This window comes from Apaloderma vittatum, unplaced genomic scaffold (genome assembly GCF_000703405.1).
Source record: "Apaloderma vittatum isolate BGI_N311 unplaced genomic scaffold, ASM70340v1 scaffold36950, whole genome shotgun sequence".
NCBI lineage: Eukaryota > Metazoa > Chordata > Aves > Trogoniformes > Trogonidae > Apaloderma > Apaloderma vittatum.
This window is the reverse complement of record NW_009693587.1, coordinates 18304-30672: the sequence shown is the minus strand read 5'-3', so window position 1 is coordinate 30672 and position 12369 is coordinate 18304. Positions and strand designations below refer to the sequence as shown.

Sequence of the window (12369 nt, the reverse complement as noted above, 5' to 3'; positions counted from 1 at the left end):
TGAAAGAATCTACTACTTAGTTTCCAAGATCTAGTTTTCGCTGATCTTGAGTCAGCTGTCAGTCTCTCTGCAGTAAAACAGAGTATTTTGGTTGACTGCCTGCAATTATTTTTAGTCGGTCTTGAGGTAATTTATACATTAATATACTCACAGGAGGAAAGAAGAGACAGATGTGACACTTTATTAATGCTTTTAAAGTATAAAAGAACTTGTCAAAAATTGCATGTGTTAATTTTGCCAATGCTTTGTAACAGAATATGTTCGTGGATCGGATTTTCTCTGGTATCCAGCCGACTGGGACGCCTCATCTGGGGAACTACCTTGGAGCCATTCAGAACTGGGTGAATCTGCAGGAAGAGTGCAACTCAGTGTTATATAGCATTATGGACATGCACTCTCTCACCATGCCCAAGGAACCAGCTGTCCTGCGCCAGAACATACTGGACACCACTGCTGCCATCCTTGCCTGTGGTATTGACCCAAAGAAATGTTTCCTGTTCCGACAGTCACTGGTTAGTCCTGGTACCTCTTCTCACTAAGTGGCTTTCCACACATGTTAATGAATGAGTATAGTATCACTGAACTCCTTTGTCATCTTTGTGTTGGTGGTCCTAGCAAATGTTAGCAATGTTGGATTTCAGACTCCTCCCTCACTACTGTTTTGTAGTGGCTGAAACCATGATTGAGAAGACTCTTTAGGGATAAGTACATTTCAAATTTCTCAAGCAGAGTGAGGGGTTTGTGCAGGCTATGAGTAAAATATTGAAAAGACCTGTTAGGAGAGAATTAATTTAGCTCTGTAAGTCTCACTTGAGTCACAAAAGGTTAATTCATAAATGCATAAACATAATCTGTGCAACCATAAGTGCAAGTAAAACGTGTTTCTATGGTTTTGCATCAGCACTTACCACTTAATCTCCCAGTTGCACAGTATCTCCAACAGGTGACTGACATGGTAAATTTTGTCAGTTCCATCCTCATCACCAAGGAGTTATGTCTTCTCTGGGATTTTGTTTTCCTTTCTTTACTCTAAACTCCTTTTTATACGCACCTTTTTCCACCTGATCTGGTAATTCATATGTGAAATATTTGCTTCTTTTCTTGACCACCCCAAGGGGTACTGGGCTTACCTTCCTACTTGGCGAATCTCAGCCTAGTGTATCACATGCTGCCTTTTCTTGGAACACAACTTAGTCTCTTGCCTGAGTAACTTTCTAGTACTGACTCTAAACTGGAAAACTTCTGTGATTTTCCACAGACAGATATATCATAGCTTCTGCTCTTGTGAAGACACCTTTAAATGGATGTCTGACTTAGAACTACAAAGGTGATGTGCACAGGGTCCGAATTTTATCAGTGTGAGACGAATTCATGGTAGTACATTCCTCTTTTGAACATGATTCTTTACAGACAGTTTCTTGTGGTTGTCAAACTGCAAATGACAATCATATCTCCTTATCCCTGATGGATATTGAAATGATGAAGACAGATACACTTTCTGCTTCACTTTTCCTCTGCATTAAAAGAACAATCTAAATAGGTTACTTCACAATTCTACTGGAGATATGTTTAAATTAATTTATCCTTTGTTCAAATCTGTTTATCCTTTTTAAATAAGTTGCAACACAGGATCAGTGATTAGATAAGCAGAAAGGACACTTCAGCCTAGAAGAGAGATGATTTAGTTACCATTGGAGAGAAATAAAAGTTTATAAAACTGCGAGTGAAATGGAGAAAATAAATAGGGAACAACTGTTTTATCCACTGAAGAATGTGAACAGGTATTAAACTTTAACACCTGATAGATTCAGCACAAGCAAAATAATGCTGCATTTTATAAAGCACACAATTAGTTTACAGAACACCTTGGCACAGGATACAGCACATGCTGAACTGTGTATGAATTCAGAAAAGGTCTCAACCAATTGATCTGAAAAATCAGCTGGGAACTGTTATATACCTGAGGTTCCACCTCTGCAGAAAGTGCTGCAACCACAATTGGGCGAGTATCTGTGCTTTACTTAGGCTCTCTTCTGTTGATTGCTGTCAGAGATGGATGTTTGATCTGTTGCAGTGTTAGTTCTCTTACGTTCTTACGAGTCTAAAGACTTCCCTTGAGGCCAGCAGATTATCAATGAGGATCTTAAATTGCAGTCAGCCACAGAAAGCATATTATATGTTTCGCAATACAGTAATGCAGAGATTGAGTCTTTGAGTCCCAACAGAGAAAGTATCAAACTCAGGAAATGGCGGGAGGAGAGGTCTGTAAGTGATACTTCTACAGAACCAATACAGACAGTTACAACCTTAGATAGCTAGACTTGAAAAATATTCAAATTTATCAAGTGAAAGTTTCCACCAAAGATGATTCTGGTTTATGTTATGGTGGTTAGACTGACCTCTGTTAAATAGACTACCTTTTATCTTAATTTTTCCGAATGTGCTTATCTGTCCAGATCTAATGGTGGTTCTTATTTAATCTAAACCATTAAGGATTTGCTTTCTGTGGGCAGTGTCTGATGTCTTGAACCATATTTTTACTAATACTTATCACATGTGTGTCAGTACAGCTTTCAGAAGTGGCTGATTCTAGCACGTTTTTGAGCGCTCATTGTCACGCTGCAAGCAGAAGAAGGACTGTTATAGTTATTTTTGAATCCAGACTGGTTCAGTAATGGTTTAGGCTGAAGCGGTTTGTTGACTTCCCAAAACTGAGTCTATTCAAGCTGTATGTAGCGGTCAGGTATACCCAGAGATGCACTATGGTCTGTTACAGTTGGCAAGACCAGATGTTTCTCTGGAAGCAATTAAAAGGAATAACTGTGTATAGCTCTTGATGTGAGGAAAGGAGACAGGAACCTTGCTAATGTGATTATTGTTTTAGTATGATAATGAAATAGTACATTATGGAATGTCATAATATCGAGGTGATTGTTCATAAAGACAAAGGTGTAAGATGGACTGCAGCTCTTGCTAATCAAGGAAATTCATTGCTTGATTTTGGATTGGTAATTGCTCTGTTTTCAAAAAAGGAGCTGGCCTCTCCTTTTCAGCCACTGTAGCAGTCTCTGAGGGTGGTCTAAAAAGCCACAATTTTGTTTACAAACATTTGGCTGAGGTGTAAAGCAAAGTGACCAAAACTGACTGTATACAGAAATAGGTTGTACTTCCAGAGGTCATTAGGAAAGCTTTGAAAATCCAGCTGCGATTAGAGAGCTGGTTTAGGTATTTGATTGTGGACAAGGTAGTTTTTGATATCAGATCAAACTGATAAATGAGAGAGTTCTCAGTAATTAACGTGCTACAGTAATTGTTGTATTTTGGGTTCTGTTTTGAAAGTTACTGAATCTATGGATCACGGAAGTTCTACTGCAATTACTTCTGATTAACACTTCTGTTCTTTTTTTTTTATTTTATTGTTTAATACCATGTGCCAAAATTATTATACAATAAGAACTTTTGGTTTTAATCACCAAAACCAGCTACAACTAATTACTGATAGCACCCTGATTCTGTAGCAGTAATAGCAGAATGAAGTTCTTGCACTGCAAAAGTACACCGGTAATGGTAAGGGAATTGCTCATACAGTCACTATTGTAAATTCTCCTGTGGCCTCTCACTTTCTCTCAATCAACCTGATCAAGGGTGATATAATATTCCTGAAGGGGGGAATTTTTTGTTTATTTGTTTCACTTATTCTTCCGTTACTTTCCCTCTGTCACTGCTTGCATTGCTACTCTGGAATGTGTTTGCCATATGTGAAGAAAATATTCATACTTTGTTTCTCAAAAGGCATGTGTATTTGGTAAGGGTTTCACTGTCAGTAGGCTTTTATTTACAGCAGGCTTTATGCAAATCAAATCTCTAATCCAGAGCTATCTGAAATACCTGCCTCCAGAGTTTTCCCAGATTTTATCATCCTTTCCAGTACAAGCAGGAGACAAAAAGCTGGACAGTATTAATCCCACATTGACAGCTGGGAAAAAGATTGGTGAGAACAGATACCTCTCATGTTGATACTAGATCCAAAAGATGCTGCTACGATAAGGATCCAGGTGAAGTTGTCTTGGAGTCTCAGAACTGATTTCAGTGATGTCCCTGCCTTGCAAGTGCAATGAAATACAAGTGAAAGGACTGGGTTTTATTGTACTGCTTAGAGGATATATGATGACTCTTCTTCTAGTATACAGTTAAGTTACCTGTAGATAGAAAGTGCTAGTTTGATGAAAATTAGTTTTGTATCCTCAGAATCTACCACTTGTAAATTATAGTTTTTTAATAACATATATAAACAGAAAGTTAATGGCTGGCTATATACTTGATCTCCATACGTAGCAGTTCACCAAATACCTCCCACATTTATATTACCGTATGCAAACTTGAACTCCAGCTTAGGGAAGTAGTGGCTACAAAGAGCAAGTGCTGATAATATTGAAAATGCTTAGAAGTAAGGAGGATGGTGATGAATATTTAGAGCAGTGTTTGGAACCACATTGTCTGTGGAGAGTTATAAACACTTAAGGGTATCTAGGAAGACATGGTTATGCAGTATGTTGGACACTAGAATGGGCTCCCAATGAGAGAAGCTCTTTCATTACAGCTTGTTTAAATGGGCTCCCAATGAGAGAAGCTCTTTCATTACAGCTTGTTTAATTATCTTTTCTCAAGTAGGAAAAACAAGTCATAGGAGAATGACAATTACCGTAAGAATAAAAATAAAGGCATATTTCAAAGGTATGCAGTTTTATCTGAAGCACAGCTGCAAGATGCATTAAACCCTCTTTACTCGTAGAGAGAATAATGTCAAGATAAGCCTCAAGTGGCTGCCTTTGCCTAGCAGGCATAGAAGAGTTGTAACAAAATAATGACATATACAACATATCCTGAGAATACTAGAAGAAAGAGCAAGTATATTCTATAAATTGTACTATAACTGATAAAAGCTGTAACAGTCATCTTTCATAAAACTTAGAATGTTTTATTAAAAACAAAAAGGACTACAGAGGGGGAAATAAGGAAGACAGTAAGCAATCTGCACACATGGTAAGCTTATATGGTATAATCCATTTTCTCTGATTCCTGGTGGGCACAATACACATTTCAGCTCTTACCCATAACCATCTTGTATCTCATCTGCTTCACAGTCAAAACAGTTTTAGAAACTGCTGTTGCTTTTATGTGGTCTCTGACTGTTCTTCCTGTCCACCTACGTATCGTAGTAGACACATGCTAAATGTCCCAAGAGAAACTGAAATTCCATCAGAGTTGATTCAGCCACCAGTGCTTGATATGCTGCACTAATACTTCTCTGTGAGTTTCTGGACAACATAATGTTCAGTTTCTGGGTGGAAAATTGCAGTTTTCAGCCTTCTGGATGGGGTGATTTATTTTCTGAGTATAATCAGCTGTGGTATTATTGCAATGTGCAAGCAAATTGAAGCAGTAACTCTGGGAGGTGGGAATTTGCCAATTTGTCTTAGCCTTAACTCCAAAAGCCAAAACACGACAATTTAAATGTGTGCACTAACTGTTTCACTGCTATTATTTTCCAGAAATATCCAACTGCTTTATTTTGTGGGCAGAGTTTAAATAGATTCATGCTACTTCGTGTCCAACTTTCGGAGGGGCTTAAAAGCTTCCGTTGCATCATAGCTTATAAATTCATTAAAGTATTTTAATTTAGCATGGTCCATTGAAAACTTCCTGTCATAAGAGGAAGTATGTGACTGTTTAATTTAGAAAATTATTCTGCTTCTCTCATCCCCCTTTTCTCTTCCCTGTGAGACTGGGCTAGACATAACTAGCACTCAGTGGAAAGAAAAGTCACGGTTCAGTAGGAGATTGGTTGGTTTTTTTCCTTCCTTAATTTACCTGATTTATCTCCTACTATTATGTAGCTGTTATATGTTTCTCTCTCTGCCAGTCTTCTGGACACACCAAACTAATTACACAAGTGATATTGTGGGTTAGACTAGGAGAGTGTTTCTGAAAATAAGTTCATTTTGTAATGAATAAAGGGAGGGAGAAGGGTGCCTCAGCCAAATTATTGTGCTCTCTCTGGGTTCATAACCAGTATAACCTGATTCCAGTACAGGTATTCTTGGTCAAGCTCTTCAGAAAGAACAGACAGAGCTTACTTCTGTAAGTTTTAGCCTAATATCGATACAGATAAGTTATTAAAATATTCAGAGGTAATAGTGAAAGCTGTAAATACTGAAAGATTTACCAGTGATAGCTAGATAACCCCCCACCGATTCAATATTTGCTTAACATGTTCTTTAAATCAGATGTTGCCTTTGTAGCCATGAACTTTGTCCACCCACATTTGAATTATTTCTTTGAACAGAAATTTGAAATAACATGTGAAATTTTCTGTCATAGAAGTATCTCACTGGATGTTCAGTTGCTGTGTGCGTTAGATTCAAGAGCAGTCTACTTTGTCTTATTTGTGGCACTGCTATTCTCTCTAGCTGTATAATATAGAAATGCATTACTAAGTATCTTGAACATATTGTTTACAACCTTAGACATTAATCAAATCTTACCTCTTATTTAAGAAAAATAAATATGAGCAGCAGTTTCTTCTAAAAGGCCCTTCAGGTTTTTTGGAAGCACTAACTGGTACTTCTAGAAGAGACAAAAATCCTAAAAAATGTTTCATTCATTCATTTATTTTGAAATTTAGAATACTTTGCCTTTCTCTGTTTAGATTTCTTTTAGCACACAGCTATCCAAATTACCTCCACAAACCTGTTTGTTTGCCCTGTCAAAATCAGATCTTTGAAATTTATTGCTCATTTAAAATATAGCCCTTAATGAGATTACACTGCTGAGGGGAAACTGTTTCCACATAACAAATGGAACATGCAGCAAGTTTGCATTCCCTTACAGAAAAGGGCTATAGGTTGCAACTTCAGGAAATCCATCCTGAAAATGAAACACTGCATCTTCTTGCAGGAAGCCACTTCAACTGCCAGCGCACAGCTTGGTATGATAAGTCTCAGAAAGCGGAGTTCCAGTCTTGCTGCTTTGCCTGCTTTCAGATCTGCTTACAGTATCCGTGTCTGTCCCTTTGTTATTGTTCTTGAGACTCACTGCTTGCTCCCCTTCTCAGTTCTAGATCTCAGCATGAAAAGTCATTCAGTATTGGACTAAGAGTAACTATTGGTTTTCCATGTACGTAGCATCATCTGTGGCCAGGGAATAGCAGTAATAACTTGGTAGGGAGTAGCTAGGATCAGGGACAAAGTAATAGATCTGCAGGGAGAAGTCCTGAGGTGGTACTTCAGCATATAACACCCCAGAGATAACCCAAGTGTGAATCGTGATCTGAGTTTAATAATGTCATGTGGCCACATAAGTGAACAATTAAGGGTATTTTTTTTTTGTAAATAGGAAGGAGCAGGGCACTCAGCAGACAGGTGAAGAAACAGATGTTTGTGTCTTCTAGATAACCACTCTTTATCTTTTGGAAGTGGTCACCTCTGTGAAGTGGTCACCTCTGTTAAGTAAGTGTGTTTAAAAAAAAGCACCATAAAATAAAAGGAGTCTTACTCTGTAGACTTGGGCTTGTTGGACCACAAGGAAGGAATGTAAGTAATTTGTTCTGGAAATAACTCTTTGATTAGTGATTAGTAAGCCAGGTTGTGGGGGATGCTTGATGCAATGGAAATTGAAGGAGGAAATGTTTCACTCGTAGTAGCAGAGAGATGACCATCTTGACCCTTTGAGAAATGATGGTTTTTACAGACTTGTAACAGATTAGGAAAGAAAACTGTGTTAAAGTGGATGAGAGCACAGAGAAGGAAGAAAGAGAGAAACGATGTATTTGCTGAGACAGAGTGTGATTTGGGCTATCTAAAAAGCATGAGTCACTTTGTGGATCTAGTTAAGCTTTTTTGTGAAAACTGATAAATGGGAAATAATTGGCTTTGTAAGGGAAACAATAACCAGAGGACTTACAAGGCTGCCCTCCAAATATTTTTCAACCAAGCTGGGAGACGTATTTCTTAAGAAAATAATGTTTATAGTGAAAACAGGCTATTATATTCTTTCAGGACACAAAAATATCTGGAGTTGGCATGAAGGATTTAATGAATTAGATAGCTGTTTTTCAGAGTTACCAACGATTGTGACATTCTTGGAGGTTGGTTTGGCATACAGTTCAGGAACTGTCACTGGTTGTGAGTTTTGTTCATTGGACATGTAATTCTGGTTTTCTGCATTTTGTAGTATTCTTATACTGGGTTATTCAGGGGAGCAGGCACAGATGGGAAACTGATGTCTTCGCTGGAGAAGACCTAAGCTTATTATTATCTGTTTTCTTTCGGAAAAGTAGAGCATTCCTGAAGTATGTCATACCCAGGGGGTACTTCTGTTAATCAGATTTTAAAATACAAAACAAATTAAGTTTTACTAGTTCAGGTATACACAGAGTAACGTTAATTGTATGGAACTATGTATACTTTTATTTCCCAGAGTTGTTAGATTTTGAGTGAACTCCTTTTTTAAATAAAAAAAGAAAAGAACAGAAAAAAAGGCAAGCAAAAGGCCTCTCTGACAATTCTACTCTTGTTTTTAATGAAAATTATGTGAAAAATTATGTAGCTTTGACAAATGTCTTCCTTGCAATGGCATAATAAATGCTACCTAACACAATAGAAAGCAGCTGAAAATCAGTTGGCAGATTGAAACAAAGATGAGATGTCTTTTCTCTATGTTGTTTCATTTCATTGTTTGAATTTACTGGAGGGATAAAAATCCTTGTGGGTGAAGATACCAGAATCTAACAGAAAATGTATTCCTGGGTTTGACCCACCAGTCAAGATGATGATAGTGATCAGGAGATGTTAAGTGAGATGAGAGAAGCTTCAGGAATAGTGTTACATTTCAACTATTCGCCTTTATCAGAATGAGACATAAAGATAAAATTTTTGGATGCAATAAATCATGCTTCCTAGTTTTACAATCTGTTAGAAATTATGCCATTTTACATTTGCTTTTGGGTGATGCACAGAACCTAGTTCAGCATGGTTTAGTGGAGGTCTCCCAGTAGTGGCTACCTCATTATAGCGGTGTTTAGCGTTGTGGCTGGAGAGAGCAGACGAAAGAAAGTGTGTGAATGTTCTATTTCAAGAAGGGAATCTGGGTGAAAAGGAAGTTTGATTGTCAGAAGTAGATAGACAAAAAGCAAGAAAGTTGCAACTATCCTGGAGCTCATATTTTTAAAAAAATATAGGTATTAAAAAATCACAAACATAAGCACCAGTTAAATGTGGGACACCAGTCATGAAGAAAACATTAATCTAGCAAATCCTTTTACATCGCTCCCTAAGTCAGGAGGCAGTCATAGGAAAGATTAGATTTGCAGAAGGGGAAAGCTGCCTAAGTTAGAAAAACAGGAAAATATACAAAATTGGCATGTCCCACTTTTTAAAACAAAAAAAGTAAGGGGATTAAAAAGGAATTTGAGGATCACCCTCCAGAGGTGATGACTAAGTGTTCTTGCATCAAAAATGTGATGTTATTTAGGGGATCAGTGAGCACAAAGTATAGGAGAGAGTCAGCATTGATAAGGCCCTAAGAACAAGGCTGAGTTCTGGGTACTGGACTTTGCTGCTGAAGGTGTTGGGAAGGTTGGCAGTTTATGCATTTTGTAGCAGCACGTCAGAAGAGTTAAGTCAGTTTATTGTAAATTTACAGAAATTATTAGGTAAAGATAGACAGTTTACACACCAGATGGCATTGAGCTGAAAGTCTGAAAAAAACTCAGATGTGAAATGGCAGAACTGGTGGCCAAAGTGTTTCAGCCTGCCACCATAAATGTTCACTGTGCCAGAGAAATAGCAGGTTGAAATCACATTGGCAGTAAACAAGTGGAGCTCTAAATGGGACCCCAGAAATTACAAACTGTTGATTTTTACTTTCATCTTACCAGGGATGATAGAGTGTTCAACAAAGAATAGGATGCTAAATGCATGAGTAAAGAGTCTCTTTGGAGAGTCACTGTGGTTTTTTTAATGGGAAATCCTGTTTCACTGAACTGCTGGAGTCTATGAGGATGTCAGTCAGCACATAACGCATCACAGAATCACAGAACGTCAGGGGTTGGAAGGGACCTCAAAAGATCATCTAGTCCAACCCCCCTGCCAGAGCAGGATCACCTACAGTAGGTCACACAGGAATGCATCGAGGCATCCCAGGAACTTAATGGATTTGAATTTTTTGACAAGGTTTTGTAGCAATTGGTTTTTTAGATGCATTGGAGGAAATGTTCGTTAGTAGTCTTGCAGCAGGCTAGAGTTGAAAGCAAATAGGGTAGAATGATCACCTTTTTTTGAATGGCACGTTGAAAATGTAGTCATGTCCCTGAGGAATTCGTGCTGGAAGCAGTTATGGTCAACATGTTAATTCATGACCCAAAGAAGGTGGTGAACAGAAGTTTGTGGGCAATGCTAAGTTCTTCTGGGTAGTCAAATGCTATGCCAAGGAAAGGAACTCCCAAAGGACTCAGAAAACAGAGTGAGTAGTCAAATTAGTAGTGAAAGAGCTTTAAATGCAAAGTAAAGCATCTGGGTAGAAGTACTCTTCTTTACACAGTATTGAGCTGAATTGGCATTTGCGATACCCTGCAATCATTTCCAAAAAAGCCAACAATATGTCATCATCGCCATATCACCAGGAGAGGTATTGAGAACAAGACTGGGGTGGTGTTTTGTCACTATACAAAACATTAATGTACTCATATCTTGAATATTGGTTAGACCTTTAGTGTCTGCATCTCAAGAGAAACTAGTGAAGTGAATTAGACATGATACAGAGAAGTGGAATCAATGCTAGGAGGGATAGAGCAGCTGCCTTAAAAGGAAAATGTAAAAATCTGGGATGCTTCAATTCAAAGAGGAGAAGGCTGAGGTGTAGATGCAAGCTTTACAAAATCAGAGAAGCAACGGATAAACTGAATGTGGAGTTGTTCACCAAATTGTGCAATACAAGAAGCAGGTGACATGCAAAACTAGTAAGCAAAGAGTTTAGTGGATAAATGGAAGTACTTCTTTACACATCAGATTTGAACCTCTGGAGCTTGTTGTTACATGAGGTTGTGAATTGGGCAGTATCAGCAGGTTCGGAAAGGAGTTAGGCACATTCATGAGAAACGTGAATACTAACAGGACTGGGCGAGGAATAATATCTTCTGATATGCTATAGGGCAATAATTATAAATGCTGGAGAAGTATGAGGGAGAGATACTGTAGGAGGTGATAGGCTCACGTGCTCGCCCTAAATGCCATCTCTTGTGGTCCAGTAGGATACTGTTTCTTATGTTTTGGTTGTTTAATGAAGACATTTTCTCAGAATTTTAAATGGCCTCAGGGCAGGAGATTGACTGAGTTTGTCCATGAGAATAAGTCTTACAGTTGTGATCCATTGGTATTGCTCAGTGCCAGAAAAGGAAAAGTAGACTGGGCCTATATTTTACTGGTATCGTGTACTTCTTTACTTCTTCCAGTTTCTTTGTATCCAGAGTAATCCAATCAAAGTGATGGAGTACTGTAGCTTAATGAGTAACCACATTTGAGCTGATGCACGGTGACCGACCAAATGCATCAATTACCTGCCTGTCTTGCCAAGTAAAACACAGTAGCTTGAACCATGATTTAGTCTGACAAATGATTTGTGATTTAAGCCTAGTACCTCCCGACTCATAGACCAACACACAGTTACTGCAGTTTGGGTGATGAATGTTAACTCATTAGGATCCACTACTGAAATTTTTTCCAACTGAAATATCTGCTCTTCTGTGCACTTTCTATATATTCTCCCCCTTTTGTCACGCGCTTTCTTCACAGTATTCAGCACTCCAGCCTTCTTAGGAAATGACTGTGTGTGTTTGAAGATCAGAAGTGAGTGCAACTTGCTAGGACCCAGAACTTCGTATTCAACTCAACAAATGCTGTTTAGATCACTTGGTGTTTTGGTAACTGATGTAATGTTAAAGCCACTGATGCGATGAAACACACGTGTGGTCTTGGCTGTGGAAGCAACATCTTACAGAGCTGGCTTAATGACTGCATAGCTTTTAAAGGGAGTCCTTGTCGACATAAGTGCAACAGAGCACCATCTCCCCTCTGTCCGTGACTAGAAGCAAGGAATGAGAAACAACTTTGCACCAGATGGTGATTCCTTCTAAATGAAATGAGGGTCTTGAGCTTAGTATTTTCTACAAAGCTCAGTTTACTCTTTGTATCTTGCAGAAGGTGCGTTTGGTGCATCTTGCTGTGGTTTCTCTTGTGCACAGAAGACTGCAGGTCAAATAAGCAGAAGGAAATTAAAAGGAAAGAAAGAAAGAAGAAAAGAGAACTGAGGGAA

At 38.3% G+C, this 12369-nt stretch overlaps 1 protein-coding gene across 1 annotated transcript in view; it reads left to right on the top strand.

Moving 5' to 3' along the window:
- The first annotated feature begins 257 nt into the window (after positions 1-257).
- The window catches only part of WARS2 (tryptophanyl tRNA synthetase 2, mitochondrial), a 21440-nt gene continuing 9328 nt past the window's right edge, over positions 258-12369 (top strand). Inside the window, exon 1 of the mRNA XM_009879289.1 lies at positions 258-512. Coding sequence (XP_009877591.1) covers positions 258-512 — 255 coding nt within the window. The remainder of the gene's footprint in view (positions 513-12369) is intronic.